General features: G+C 47.9%; 1 protein-coding gene across 3 annotated transcripts in view; it reads left to right on the plus strand.

The window, feature by feature from the left end:
• Positions 1-6,571: 6,571 nt before the first annotated feature.
• LOC146821977 (serine/threonine-protein kinase pdik1l-like) overlaps positions 6,572-15,073 on the plus strand; it is a 179,161-nt gene continuing 170,659 nt past the window's right edge. For all 3 annotated transcript variants that reach the window (XM_085609400.1, XM_085609401.1, XM_085609399.1), the window contains exon 1: positions 6,572-7,513. In XM_085609400.1, the coding sequence (XP_085465526.1) occupies positions 6,926-7,513 (588 nt within the window). In that variant the 5' untranslated portion in view covers positions 6,572-6,925. The remainder of the gene's footprint in view (positions 7,514-15,073) is intronic.

A 15,073-nucleotide genomic window follows, 5' to 3' on the forward strand; every position in this document is an offset into this window, starting at 1 on the left:
GGGCCACTAGAGCAGGAGACCCTGATGTTGATTTGTACCAATCACTAACTTTAGCTAAGGGGACATTTCTCGCAGCTAACTTAAAAGCCCAACATTATTACACGATATACGATCTCTATTTCACTCCCGCAAAACTTCATTGGTGGGGAAAAAGAGAGGATGATGTGTCCTCGATCTAATTAAGGTCCAGCAGACATAATTCATATGTTTTTTTTTATTTTTTTGAAAAACCTTTATTGACATTTCAATCAATAACAAGTATGGGCCTACAACCCCCCGGGGCCGGCCGCTAAGCAGTCAGAGCAACAGAGATCAAATGTTAACACAGGCAGCACCTCGGGGAGCAGAATCTTCATGCTAATATAGTCTGGCCAGTAAAGAGCGCAGGTAGGACCCCAGGATAAAAAGGGTTTTCATTTTATAATGGAAAAAGACAGAAGGATCAGGTGCCGAACAATTTCCCAACAGCGATAAGAGGCAGGCAGAATGATAAACGTAAGCAATAAACAGCAATCTATTGAATCAATGGCGCAGACACAGGAAATTCAGGATAGGGAAGAATATCATGCCCAGCTGCGCCTGCAGTCCCCTGCCCTAAAGCCCAGAGAACACCCCGGAAATTGTGGCACACATGAAAAGGCAACGATTCACAACAAAGGAGGTGTACCACGCTGATCCCAGAAAAGAGAAAACAAGAAGAATCAGAGAAGAAAAAGGAGGCCATAGAAAAAAGAGATTAAAGACTAAAGAATCCCCTCCCCCGACCCCCCACCCTGCACCTCTGCAGATGAGTACGCCCCCCCCCCCCCAGCAGTGTGCCTGTCGCCCTGGAACCAGACCCGAAATATAGAAGAAACAGGGAAAAAGGAGTAAGAAAAGAACCCCACCAGAAGGGGGGGTAGAGAGAGTATTAATAAACTGGAGGAGGGCCTTCAAAACATGCCCCCGGCGTCTCCCTCCCGCACATTATGTTTCCCCCAAAGCAAACAGTAAGCGACACAAAATCGACCATGTCAAAGAAAGATGGGGAGCATTTTGCACCTACTATACCGACAGTTATACCATGAGAGCACGCAACCCCGAGCCCGCCCGCCTATTAGCCGACCACCACTGAAAGAGCATTCTTATCCTTGGCCACTCTTGGCAAATCCGCCCATGCATACCCCTCGACCCGGCGCCATGTCCAATGCTACACGGTAAAGGAGCGTCCAAAAACGACCAGGAAGCGACGCACCCCGGTGGGGTGGAAGTCTCTGAGTACCAACCCAGTCAGCATTATGGAGGAACGTCTTTCCCAGTGCTGCCCCAGGATCTGCACTGCACACAAGGTCCAGGAAGGCGGAATCAGCCAGAGTAGACAACCGTTGCTTGAGTTTTCCCAGGGTCGCCGGAGGCCGCACACCGGACAAGGCCACCCCCCCCCACTCAGGTCCAATACCTCCGGGACAGATCAGATCCACAGCCAGCCGATCACACAATAGTAGACTGTCCGGAGTTTCCAGCTGGTCACTAGGCACAGTGGTGGCCCCGATGTGGTCGTCCTGAGTGCAGTGCAGGAAGTCCCTGTGTATCGGAGGACAGGCAGGCCGCAACTGTCCCAACGCTGATGCCACACCGTCAAGCCTACTCCCCAATACCCAAACGCCATGAAGCAAGGTGGAATGAAGGGCACCGAGAGCCTCGAGAAGGTCCCGGTACCCCAGCACAGCTCTCTGCGATCGCTCCGCTACGCTCCTCAGAGTCGCACACTCCCGATCCTGCTGTGACCTGGTGGACAGGATGGTAGACTTCATCGTGACAAGATGGCCGCCGGGTAGGTCCAACCCGTATTGGGACCGGGACCCAGGGGCAAGCGCATCAAGGTCCATGTCGCTGGCAAACAGGATTCCGGAGGCAGACCAAAAATGTATCCGTTATGTAGTCACGGGCAACAGTCGTCCCCACCACGGACCAGCGCCCGCGAAAATCCGGGAGCAGCCCGCAGGAATCAGGGCGAGTTACGGGCGGCGTTCGGGCAGCTCACCGTCGAAGGCAGAGGCAATCACCGGAGAGTCGTGGAACTGCCACCCCGGGCATGCACTTGTTCCGCTCCGCTTAGTGGTAGGAAGCGACCACGGCGAAATGTAGGCCGATAGTCGCACCGATCCGGCAGTCCGACTCCACCCAGTCACCAAAGGCCGCTGTTGTGAAACTGCCACCCGGCCAAGGTGTCCACTCGAGGTCCCGGCTCCAGGGCCGCACAGGCCGCAAATTGCAAATACCCGTTTCTCCGGCGGTACAGCCGCCAGAAACTTCGGAGTCACTCGATCGGTTGCCGCTCTCATTCACAAACACGGGCGCATAGCGCAGGCTGAGGATCTAATGCAGGATATCCGTGCGGGATACGGAGGTTCACGGAGCCGGGAGTCTACGCTGCCGTCCCGGTCGCCATCTTGGCTCCTCCCCCCATAATTCATATGTTTAATGGGTGTGAGAAACTGGAACCCCTTAAAAAGAAAATAGAGGAATTTTTATCAGCAGCAATAGGGAGTGTAATCAATATAACCCCTACATTAATGTTGTTAGGATGTGATGAGAAGGCACAATATGACTATTGAAAGAACACATTTGTTTTTATCTCAATAGCTGTGGCCCAGCTTCTCATTGTCACACATTGGAAAGATGCGGATCCACCTTTATATCATGCTTGGCTAGGTCGTCTGCTGGCTATATATCACCTTGAGAAATCATTATATAAGTCTAAAGGCCGTGATGCCAACAGGAGAGGTAGGGAAATCTGGGCTCCAATGAAGAAATGGTTTATAAAGCAAAGTGTAACGTAAGGGGTCAGGCAGAATTATGGTTTTAGGTCTTTTCTCTTGTTGTAGAAATTAACTGACTAGAGATTTTATTTGCATTGTATATATCTAAGAAATGCTGAAAAAGATTTTTTTGCGTAAATATATATATTAGCTATATTTGTATTTAAATTTGCTCATGAACACATTTTTTGTACTTTGTATACTCTCTCCAAATAAAAAAATAAAAATGTACTTGCTAAATTCCTCTAACTTGCTCTGTGTCATCGGCCAAACGTTGTAGTGTTTTACCCGTTCCTGTTTCTTGGTACTGGAGATGTGTGATTGAGCCAGGGTCTCTGTCTCGAAGGAGCCCCAATCACGCATCTCATTTTGGAGCGGTGGGCTTTATCTCCGCCTACTAGTGAAGGCACATTAGGGGCATGGCGAGGGGAATAAATCCTGTCCTCTCTTCGAACCGAGAGGTATGGATTTCCAGCTGTTCTGTTTTTCTTGCCATAGAGCAACTTTTACTGCTATTTGGGGGCTCCATCCTGCTCCATGTGCTACTCTGTGGGCCTCACCTTTTCTCTCCAGCCCCTCAGGACAGAAATTAAGCATGCAATAGCCTTGCACCTTTCCTGAGCCCTTCAGCTGCTGTTTTATAAGATCATGCATGGTGTGTGGGTCAGGCTGACGCCTTTTCAACAGAAAAACACTGACCATTTGTTCACGTTTTTGGGATTCTGCAAAAGGTTGGACATGATCCATGAATAGAACTTAATGTAAACTAATTTGTTTTCATTTTAAATGTTCCCTTTCTGATTTTGTTTACTTTAATTATCAATCAGGTCATATGCGGAACAGTAAACACATTTTAAATTGCATACTTCTTATATTTACTATTTTAAGTAAGAAAGGGGAAAAAATACTGACCTCAGGTGATGTTACTAATATTTGTACTAGCCGGGACATTACAATTCCACTGAGGCTAGCATAAAACAAGCTATGTGGCAACCCTATGTGTGTGATGTAACACCCCCAAATGTTTGAATATTAGGCTATAGGATATAGACGGGAGGCAGTAATCTATTTTAGAGGGATTGGATACTTTGGGTGGAAGCTAGGGATGTTGGGGTGAAGATAGGACAGCAGGATTGAACTGGCCTATAGGGCAGCCAAGTAGTGCCCAATGGGCTAGTCTGACAGATCAATGTGTGGGACAGTTTTTTAGCAGTTTATGGACCTATTTTATGGTCTGGTGAGCTAGGTTTTACTATTGATTTTCCCCGATATTTCCACAAATATTGCCTGCAGTGAACACAAATCCATGCAGGCTCCCAGACCTTGCAAAATATCCACACACCGTGTCTTGCCAAGTTAAAAACTGGACTGATATGCAAATTTTGGCCATATTTTTTAACTATTTAGTTCGCTAAGGGGGGCACTTTCATTTTAGTGCCCGGGACAATATTTTTGTCCCAGTCCAAGCCTATAGGACAGGTACCCTGGTCAGCAGAAGACAAGAGATACCAGGGTGCAGTAGGTGCAGTGGTACTGGAGCCAGATCATTCATAGGGGTGCAACATGGGTCAATTTGCAAAATAGGATGAGGGGGCTCTGAGACTCCCATATCTCACTGATATTCATTTACCTTAGGATAAATGGGTCCTCTGAACGATTGAGGGTCCTCCTAGAGAGTTGGGGCCCCACCACACCACAGGTGCATCCCTAAACATTCTATTCTAAGCTATGACCAGCATATAAATATGCAGATTTAAAGTGCTCTGGGACAGAGCTCTCAAATTTAAATTACAAAAGGAAAATTGGAGTTTATCAATGAAATGTTTGGCACACCGTCATAAGTAGAACAGATACGTTTTAATCAGCTTTTTTGGACTCTGGTTGGTGGAAATGCATAGATCATTTAACATTGTATCAGTGGTCACCATTTGTACATTCTATACTGGAGAGGTTGCTCGAATGTGGAATGAGTATAGCTCCTGCTTAGGGTTTGATCTCCTGTGGTAAGTGGCAACCAACTCTTGTGAACGAGGCAAACACCCTTAAGTTGAAATAGGTTGACCTGTGAGCCAGTTGCATGCCTGGTGCTTGGGGTGATGAGTTGCCATTTGCTCTACTCTACAGCCAGCAGCACTGCAAAGTTTTGTGTAGTTGCACTAATAAAGGAGAGACTAACCTATAGTGAGCTTCCATGAATCGGATGGCGGTGTGCTACGCTGCGCGCAACCAGATTCCATCTGTCTGGGATGAAAGGTGGCCTCTTGTTTAGGGGCCTCTTCTGGTAATTATGATTAAATGGCATCCTGAATCTTATGGTATAAGAGTTTTTTGGAGGCAGACTGTAGTTATTCTGAGTTTACCCTCTTCTTTTGGATCCTTAATATTTGATCTTGATGATTTTACTCTGCACATTTTCACTTTTTGAGTCTTTGCTACCAGTTCTTGTAGATATCTGTTATATTAACATATTCTTGCTAACCTTCCTTACTCCCTTTTCTCAGTTGGCTGAGATGGGTTTTAACACTTCCACATAATATGGAGTCCCGTTCCTGCGCTCCTGTGCAAAGGACAAGAGGAATGCAGCCTGGAGAGTTGTTTTTTTCAATCCCTATTCCAGCAGTTGTGTTTATGCCCCTTTCCATTTAGGAAGCTTTTTCTACGCAAATCTGGAGGTACCAAAAGCATTCGCAGGTATGTAGGTTGACAACTTCCCTTCATGTTATCACGGACATTGTTTCTAGTCCTACACTTTAAACTCACAAATCATTAGTATTCTAGGTATTTGTCTAATTAATTTGATAGAAGCAAACTAAGGCTACAATGCACAAAATGCTTACATCCCTTTACCACTATCCACCCCTAAATCCTATCTTCACCCGTACATCCCTTTACAACTACCCACCCCTAAACCCTAAAATGAACCTTTTCGCAATTTACCTCAACCCTACCCTCTACATGCTCTGTATACACACAGAGTCTAATGTTTGCATCATGGTATATGTTTGGAAGAAGATATGATGTAATATAGTGCTTGAAGGATACCTCTAAAAAATTGGGCGGCTGTGGCCCACCCGAATGCACCCTTGGCCCATCCAGATAAAAATTCCTGGAGCTGGGCCTGATTCCAAAGAGTGTATAACACCGCCCATTGCACTAAAGTTTTTTTTTTTACATTTTCTTCTTTGTCCTTCTATACAAATCTCCTCATTTTGTTTTTTATTATGATCCTCCATCAACAGTGGGGAACACCCAGTGAGAGACTGGCAAACATAATGAATCATAACACAGCTACACCTCATCCACGAAGAAATCCACTTTGTCTACCCCAATTTAAATATTTATACAATTCCCACCTTCGCCATCAGGTACGCTCTGAAGAGATACCCGACGTAAACGTAGTAAGAAAAATAAAATAACAAATTCCCGTCAGGAAGGAGCTTAGCCCATAGCACAAAAATCATATTTAAAAATCATATCAAGAAACGAGTACTCCTCTCACAAGTGATTACAAACATTGACAACTTTAAACAGTTTGAATTAACCTCAGATTTAGTGAACATAATTACAAATTTAAAAAATGAAAATATAATTGAGGTTAGCATGTGTCTATGTGTCGTCATTGACACTATTTTACAATCCTGTGCTTTCCTCTAACAAATTCAACCTGGGAGCTGTAGTCGTGTGTCAATTTAACGGCAGAAGGTGGACTACAGTATTTTAGGGGGTATCGTTTAGCGCGGGAAATTCAAACCAGCTTCGAATCTCACAAACTAGAGCGTCTTGCATTTATCAGCCAGCATCAATCTATCAACACTCACCGTTAATTAACCTTAAACAAGCCTCACACGTGCGACCTAAACAAGACCCTTTGGTCCAAATCTCTCTAACTCCAACCCACGAGGACCTCGATTTTGTGGAAACTTCAAGGAACTGTGTCCACTTTCGGTTCTCCACATCCCGGCCACCTGCACTCCCCCATCTCCAAGTTATAATACAGAAGTAAAATATTTCGCCTCCTGAAAAAAGAATAAAGGGAGAAAACATAATCGAGGAGGCCTACCCTGAGAAGCGAACTCAAGGGCCCCAGACTTCTTGGTCGTTTGTGGTGCGTCACTGCGCGGATCATGGCGGGCCCCGAGGCTCGCTACCGGCTGCTGCGGGAGGTGGGGCGCGGCAGCTACGGGGTAGTGTTCGAGGCCCGTGTGAGCCGCACCGGTGCGCAGGTGGCCGTCAAGAGAATGCCCTGCGCCGCCCCAGAAACAGCCGAACTTGCTCTGCACGAGTTCCGGGCGCTGTGCAGCGTGCGGGGCCAGCACTGCAATGTGGTGCGGCTGGAGGAGGCCGTGTTGCAGCGCACCAAGCCCAAGCAGCCCGCCGCCCCCAGCGACTTCCACCCGCTGGCCGCCCGGGACGAGCAGCGGGAGCAGGAGGTGCACCACCTGGAGCTGGTGGAGAGCTGCCTGAAGGGCCGGCCTAGCTGCCCCGAGCCGGGCTGGACGTGCGCCGTATGGTTCGTCATGGAGTACTGCGACGGCGGCTCCATGAACGACTACCTACTGGGCCGCGGCGGGCCCGACCCGCGCCTGAACCGCACCTTCATGGGTCAGCTGGCCAGCGCCGCCGCCTTCCTGCACCGTAACCAGATAGTGCACCGGGACCTGAAGCCGGACAACGTGCTGGTGTCCTGCGGTCCGCAGGGGCCTCATCTCAAGGTGAGGAGGCGGCCTTGGACACTTGGGTGAATCTGCAAGGCCGCGGTACTCTGGTCCTATACCAGAGGTCAACAAATGTACCTTTAATGTAGTGAAAATCAGATTGGCTTACTGCTTCCATTGAGTTACTTTAACGGTTGTATTTCTGAGAACTCTCTGGGCCTTTCCTTCCAATTAAGTTCTGGTCGATAGACCTTATGTAGCAGCCTTTAGTGCTTGTATAGCGCTACTTGTCGCCCGTGAGGGCGTCCAGGCACTTGTTCTCGGTCTCAATCGAAAAGTCAGGTCTTGAGTCCCATGCTGAAAACGGTGAGTGATGGGGCTGATTAGAGGTGTAGTGGGAGACTATTCTAGGCTTTGGCGGTTAGATGGGTGAATGTTTTTCTTTGTTGTGGCAAATGCAGGGGGTTGCTTCGAGGGTGAGGTGCGCGGAGTGTAGGTTTCTGGGCGGTTTATGAAAATGGAGTTGGTGGTTAAGTTCGGCAGGTCCTTGGTTGTGGAGGGCTTTGTAGGCATTGGTCAGGAGTTTGATGAGGCATCTCTTCTGGACTGGGAGCCAGTGTAGGTCCTTCAGGTGTTGGGTGATGGGGGGCTGTTTTGGGCAGGTTGAGAATCAGTCTAGCCGCACTGTTCTGTTTTGATTGGAGACTTTGTATGGGGTTGGCAGAGGTGCCAACATAGTGCGTTGCCGTAGCCTAGCCGGCTGGTGATAAGGGATTGTGTTACTGACTTCCTGTTGTTGATGGGTAGTCACTTGAAGATCTTGCAGTGTGTGTGTGTGGAAGCAAGCTGAGGCGACTGCGTTGATTTGGTGCTTCATAGCTGGCTCACTGTCGAAGATGATGCTGAGGTTGCAGGCGTTGTCAGTAGGCATGGGGGTGGGTCTGAGATGCAAAGGCCGCATGGAGTCGTTCCAGAGGTTGGCGTGTTTGCTAAATATCAGGACTTCAGTCTTGTCTGTGTGTTGAGCTTTAGTTAGTTTTCCCGTCATCCAGGCTGAGACGCTTTCCATGCAGTTGTGGAAGTTCCTTTTAGTCATTATGGGGTCTGCTGAGAGTGATAGGAGCTGGGTGTCATCGATGTAGGCGATAATACTGATAATATGCAATCTGACTATGTCTGCTAGTGGTGACAAGTATATGTTGAAGAGTGCTGGACTGAGGGATGAGCCTTGGGGAGCGCCGCAAATGTTGTTCTTGGGTTGCAATGTGAATTGAGGTAGTCGAACTTTATTGGTGCGTTCTGTGAGGAAGGATGTCATCCAGCTGAGTGCGCCATCTGTGATGCCGACCTGGTGTAATCGTTCAATGAGTGTTTGGTGGGAGATGGTGTTGAAAGCTGCGGAGAGGTCAACTTGGATCAGGGTGGCCAATTTTCTGTCGAAGGGTGCAGAAGTCCGTTGTGGCTATCAGCGCTGCCTCGATTCTGTGATTAGCTCTCAATCCTGATTAAGAGGGATCCAATAGGTTGCTCTTCTCCAGGTGTTTGGTAAGTTGGAGGTTGATGGCCTTCTCCAGCACTTTGACAGGAACAGGAAGTAATGAGGTGGAGTGGTAGTTATGGGTCTGCTGAGGGCTTTTTGAAGAGTGGCTTAACTTTGGTGTGTTTCCAGGCATCTGGGTACGTTGCTGTGGTTATCAGGGCATTGAGGTTGGTTTTGAGCTGGTCGCTGACTTAGTCTTTTCCAAGGTTAAAAAGTCGGTCAGGGCAGTGTTTGGTAGGTGCTCCAGAGTGGATGGTGCCCATCAGAGTGGAGGTGTTCGGTGAGGTGTGTAGTTTCCAGACAGTGAGTGGAAGTCCAGTGGTGGTGGTAGTAGTCGATCGGTGGTTGAGGAGGTTTGCTGGCTGGGGGGTCGAAGTTTTTGTAGATGGTTGTTATTTTGTTGTGAAAGTACTTGCTGCGTGCGTTGCGGAGTTCCTGGGAGGCGGAGTGGCGTTCTCGGTGGCTGATGGGTCGATGAACTCTCTGATGATGGTGACGAGTTCTTTGGCTTGGTTGTTGCTGTGGCTATCCGGTGGGTAAGTGCCTCTTTTTTAGGAGATTTGATCAGTCAGTGGTAGGTGCTTTATGTGGGGGGGAAGGGAGTGGGAGGGGGGATGGAGGGAGGTGGGGGGGGGGGGGGAAGGTCCGGTGATGGTGAAGTGTACGATGGAGTGATCCAACCAGGTGAGTTCGGTGGTGTGGTGGTATCTTATTCTGGTGCTGGACATGAAGATGGGGTCAAGTGTGTGTCCTGCTTTGTGTTTGGGGTCTGCGACTATCTGAGTCTGTTTTCCATCCTTTTGAGGTGGTCAGTAGAGTTAGTGTCTGATTTGTCATCCAGGTGGAAACTAAGGTCTCCCAGGAAGACATAGTGTTTGGCTTTAATGCAAGTGGGGTGATGAAGTCTGCGATGACATCACTGAGGCCGGCTCGTGGTCCTGGCACTCTGTATGCGAGAGTGCCTTAGAGGGTAGTGTTGTCTGTGTGGAGCTGGAAGTTAATGTGTTTCAATTGAGGTTTCATCGTTTGGAAATGGTGCAGGTGATTGCTTCTTTGTGTACAGTGGCGATAGCGCCTCTGGGTCTGTTGATGCAGTCACAGCGCTTCATTTTGTATCCGCTAGGGGTGGCCGCGGCCATGTCTGGGTTGGAAGCAGGGGTGAGCTAGGTTTTCGTGATGAAAGCCACAACAGGACTGAGGGTGGAGATGTTGTCCCAAATTTCGGTGTGGGGTTTGCTGAGGGATTTAGCGTTGAGTAGGAGGCAGGAGAGTTTTCCTGCAGTGGTCTTGGCTTCCGGGGCTGCTGTGTCCCAGGAAGTTGTGGCGGTGACCGGTGTTGGGGGCGTGGTGAATCGTCAGCCGAGGCAGGAGAGAGGGCCAGCAGTGGAGCTTGGTGATGCGAGGCAGCAGTTCTTCTTGCATCTGGAGTCTAGAGCGTGGAGGTCTGCGGCAGAGTAATGGTTGGTGCTTGGAAGGCCAGGGTTTCTGGTGATGGGCATGGTTCAGGCAAGGATCGGCGCAGATGGGCTTGTTTTAGGTGTGCCAGCAGCACAGAGGCCTGCATACGTAGTTCTAGGGGTTGCCGTGGCTAAGCTGGAGGTCAGGAACTGAGTTTGCCAGAAGAGGCAACGGTGCAGGCACAGTTGGAACAGCAAAGTTTCAACCTGTGAATAAAACCAGATAGTACTGACACTAACAAGTAAGTAAAATCAGTGACCCAGTAATAGAGAAAAACGCAAGCACAACAGAGGAAAAATCCCTCAATTACCGGCAGGTAATTCATGGGCAACAGCTCGTGTGAACCGGAGTCCCTGGAACAGGGAGGCAAGACCCAGTGTCGAGAGGCCAGATGGAGGGAGAGGTGTAGAAGACTAAAAGGTCCGTGGGCTACTGCGGGAGCCGTGCAGCTGCCTGCATATGTTGTCCTGGGGGTGGGCGGTGGTAAGCGGCAGTAAGGGAGAGCTGTAAGAGGCAACGGCGCTGGCAGTTAGAATAGTTAGTTCTAACCAGTGACCCCCTGTGAACAAAACCCAATTGCACTGACACTAACAAAAAGGGAAAAACACAGGCACAACAGAGGTACAATCCCTCGATTACTGGCAGGTCATTCCTGGGCAACAGCTGGAGCGATCCGGTGTCCCTGAAACAGGGAAGCAAGACCTGTGAGAGGCCAGGCAGGGGGAGCAGTGCAGAGACCAAAAGGTCAGTGGGAAAACGGGTTAACAACAGTTTATATCTCCAAGTACAGTGTGATCATTAAAACCACACAATAAAGGTCTGAGTCAGTAACTTGAAGTTAAAAGATTTATTACTAACTCAAAGCCAGTCTAATATAAATCATTCTCAAAAACATGCTGTAGAAACATATATATATTACCTACTGGCGGTCGCCAGTAGGTAGTTATAGTTAGGACCACGTTTCCATAGGAAAACCTCAACATTCTATTTTGAATAACTTTGGCGCCGGTCGACGAATCCTCGCGAATTTCTCAAAATAGGTGGGGCGCTACGCTCCGCTCCTACCCTGAAAGTCTCGGGGGGATTCGTCAAGCGGGGGCTGAGATAAAAGGGGGGTCCCAAAACGCGTTTTTCCCATGCATTTTTCCATAGGACCTTTAGAACGAGCTACAGCCCGAACGGCTGAACAGAATTACTAGAAATTTGGCAGAGAGGTAGTCCCTAGGTCAAGGAAGTGCCTTTTGTAGGTTTGGTGTAAATCTGTTCAGTAGATTCTGAGAAAATAGCCTTTAAATCAATATATATATCTGAGCCCGCTTACGGTACGCTTACCGTACGCTTACCGTAAGCTTACGGTGGCGTGCGCGAGCGCGATTCTGATTGGCTCTTAGATCTTAGTAAACATTCGAATCGGCCGAAACCAGGAAGCGGCGTCCGCCATTTTGTCTCTCGCACTGAGTGTTGTTTATCAAACATGATGGCCAAAAACATGTTACGGGGCTGTTTTGACAACTCCCTCCCACATAGTCATGTTGAGGGAGTCCCCAAACATCCCCCAAGAGCAAAAACGGTTTTATTTTTTTTTCGGCAATTTCGCGGGGTACGCTTACCGTACGCTTACCGTACGCTTACGGTAAAAAAATAAAAATAAAAAAAACACTATCCACACTTACCCCACCCCCTGTGCTTTTGGTGGCCGCAGGCCACCAAATGTGCAGGGCTTATTAATAGAGAAAAAAAACGTAATTTTGGCAACATGAAATTATAAAATCGAAATAAAAAAAACACTATCCACATTGACCTCACCCCCTGTGCTTTTGGTGGCCGAAGGCCACCAAATGTACAGGGCTTATTAAAGTTGATAAAAACCGTGCACGGAACGAACTGCGTTAAGTGGGCGCGCACGCCACAAATGGCGTAAAGTAACTTAGCATTTAAAAAACCGTACAAATTCACTGAAAAAACCATAGGTTTCACACACGTTATAGTTAGGAAATAGCATTTAAAAAACCTTGCTAATTCACTGAAAAAACCATAGGTTTCACACATGTTATAGTTAGCTGGACATTTTACTGATAAAAAACCAATGAAATTCCCCCGTTATAGTTACTGTAGGCAACTATAACTCACGCGACCGTAATCCTCTGCTGATGACATATGTGTCTTTATGAAAAAAAAATATTTGTAATATATGTATAGCTAAAATTTAATGGAAGAAGATATGGGCAAATAAGTGTCTAAATACAGTATTAGCATCAGCAGAGGATTGCGGTCGCGTGAGTTATAGTTGCCTACAGTAACTATAACGGGGGAATTTCATTGGTTTTTTATCAGTAAAATGTCCAGCTAACTATAACATGTGTGAAACCTATGGTTTTTTCAGTGAATATATATATATATATATATATTCCTCCAGGTGCCCCAGAACATGAAGACGCCACTCCACGGAGGATGATTTGCAAAACCTTTTATTGCAAACCACGGAAAGCAGCCCAGTCCTTGCTGTCCCTTACGCGTTTCAATGTAACAAACACCTTAATCATAGGGGGAGGGGGAACTTGGCAAGATCCGGTGAGTACTTCACATCTTTTTATCCCATAGCGCAGTCACTTTCCAGTAAGTTGCATGCTGGGTAATGAAGTCAAAATTAAACCTTCCAGTAGGGTCCGTTTTCTTGCCAAAATGTTTTTAACCCCAAATTCTTTATCGTTTTGCAGTCCTGTGCAAAACGATAAAGAATTTGGGGTTAAAAACATTTTGGCAAGAAAACGGACCCTACTGGAAGGTTTAATTTTGACTTCATTACCCAGCATGCAACTTACTGGAAAGTGACTGCGCTATGGGATAAAAAGATGTGAAGTACTCACCGGATCTTGCCAAGTTCCCCCTCCCCCTATGATTAAGGTGTTTGTTACATTGAAACGCGTAAGGGACAGCAAGGACTGGGCTGCTTTCCGTGGTTTGCAATAAAAGGTTTTGCAAATCATCCTCCGTGGAGTGGCGTCTTCATGTTCTGGGGCACCTGGAGGAATATATATATATATATATATATATATCAGGCTCACTGGGGATGTCCAACATGCAAGCCGCACTCGGACACAGGACAGCCTTCCCCAAACCAGCTTTATTAACGGTACAAACAGCCACTCTTTCCAGACAGCATCAGACCGCTGCCCTGACGCGTTTCGAGTTCTCCTCTTCTTCAAAGGGTGGGGCAGTCCGAAAGTGCATGTGTGGGCGTCACCTTCCTTTTGTGCGAGATCGTACGCCATGGATTGGCTTCTCTGAATGAGGTAAGTACGTTGCTTTCTGGGAGGTGAAGTCTTTATTATTTCATCAATTGGATGCGCTTTCATAAAATGCAAATTCAAGGCTCTCGATGAGCCCCGGGAAGTGTGGCTGCTCTTATCCTCGTCGTGTGCCTCACTGTCAGAGCCCTGTGTATCACGAGCTCCGTGACCTCCATTGTTCGAAGTGGTGCAGGCTTAGCGGCAGGACGGCCGCTTGTTATATCAGGCTCACTGGGGATGTCCAACATGCAAGCCGCACTCGGACACAGGACAGCCTTCCCCAAACCAGCTTTATTAACGGTACAAACAGCCACTCTTTCCAGACAGCATCAGACCGCTGCCCTGACGCGTTTCGAGTTCTCCTCTTCTTCAAAGGGTGGGGCAGTCCGAAAGTGCATGTGTGGGCGTCACCTTCCTTTTGTGCGAGATCGTACGCAATGGATTGGCTTCTCTGAATGAGGTAAGTACGTTGCTTTCTGGGAGGTGAAGTCTTTATTATTTCATCAATTGGATGCGCTTTCATAAAATGCAAATTCAAGGCTCTCGATGAGCCCCGGGAAGTGTGGCTGCTCTTATCCTCGTCGTGTGCCTCACTGTCAGAACCCTGTGTATCACGAGCTCCGTGACCTCCATTGTTCGAAGTGGTGCAGGCAGCCGCACTCGGACACAGGACAGCCTTCCCCAAACCAGCTTTATGCAAATTCAAGGCTCTCGATGAGCGGCTTGCATGCCGCTAAGCCTGCACCACTTCGAACAATGGAGGTCACGGAGCTCGTGATACACAGGGCTCTGACAGTGAGGCACACGACGAGGATAAGAGCAGCCACACTTCCCGGGGCTCATCGAGAGCCTTGAATTTGCATTTTATGAAAGCGCATCCAATTGATGAAATAATAAAGACTTCACCTCCCAGAAAGCAACGTACTTACCTCATTCAGAGAAGCCAATCCATGGCGTACGATCTCGCACAAAAGGAAGGTGACGCCCACACATGCACTTTCGGACTGCCCCACCCTTTGAAGAAGAGGAGAACTCGAAACGCGTCAGGGCAGCGGTCTGATGCTGTCTGGAAAGAGTGGCTGTTTGTACCGTTAATAAAGCTGGTTTGGGGAAGGCTGTCCTGTGTCCGAGTGCGGCTTGCATGTTGGACATCCCCAGTGAGCCTGATATATATATATATATATATATATAAGGCCAACACGCCTAGAATGTCGGTCCTCAACAACAAAAAACAGAAGTATTTTGCAGCAATACGAAAGATGCGGAAAAGAACCTTATGGCTAGACAAATGATTTTGATCCTTCTCCCCATACATGGAAGACATTTGTG

The sequence above is a fragment of the Triturus cristatus genome, chromosome 6, assembly GCF_964204655.1.
Source record: "Triturus cristatus chromosome 6, aTriCri1.1, whole genome shotgun sequence".
Lineage (NCBI taxonomy): Eukaryota > Metazoa > Chordata > Amphibia > Caudata > Salamandridae > Triturus > Triturus cristatus.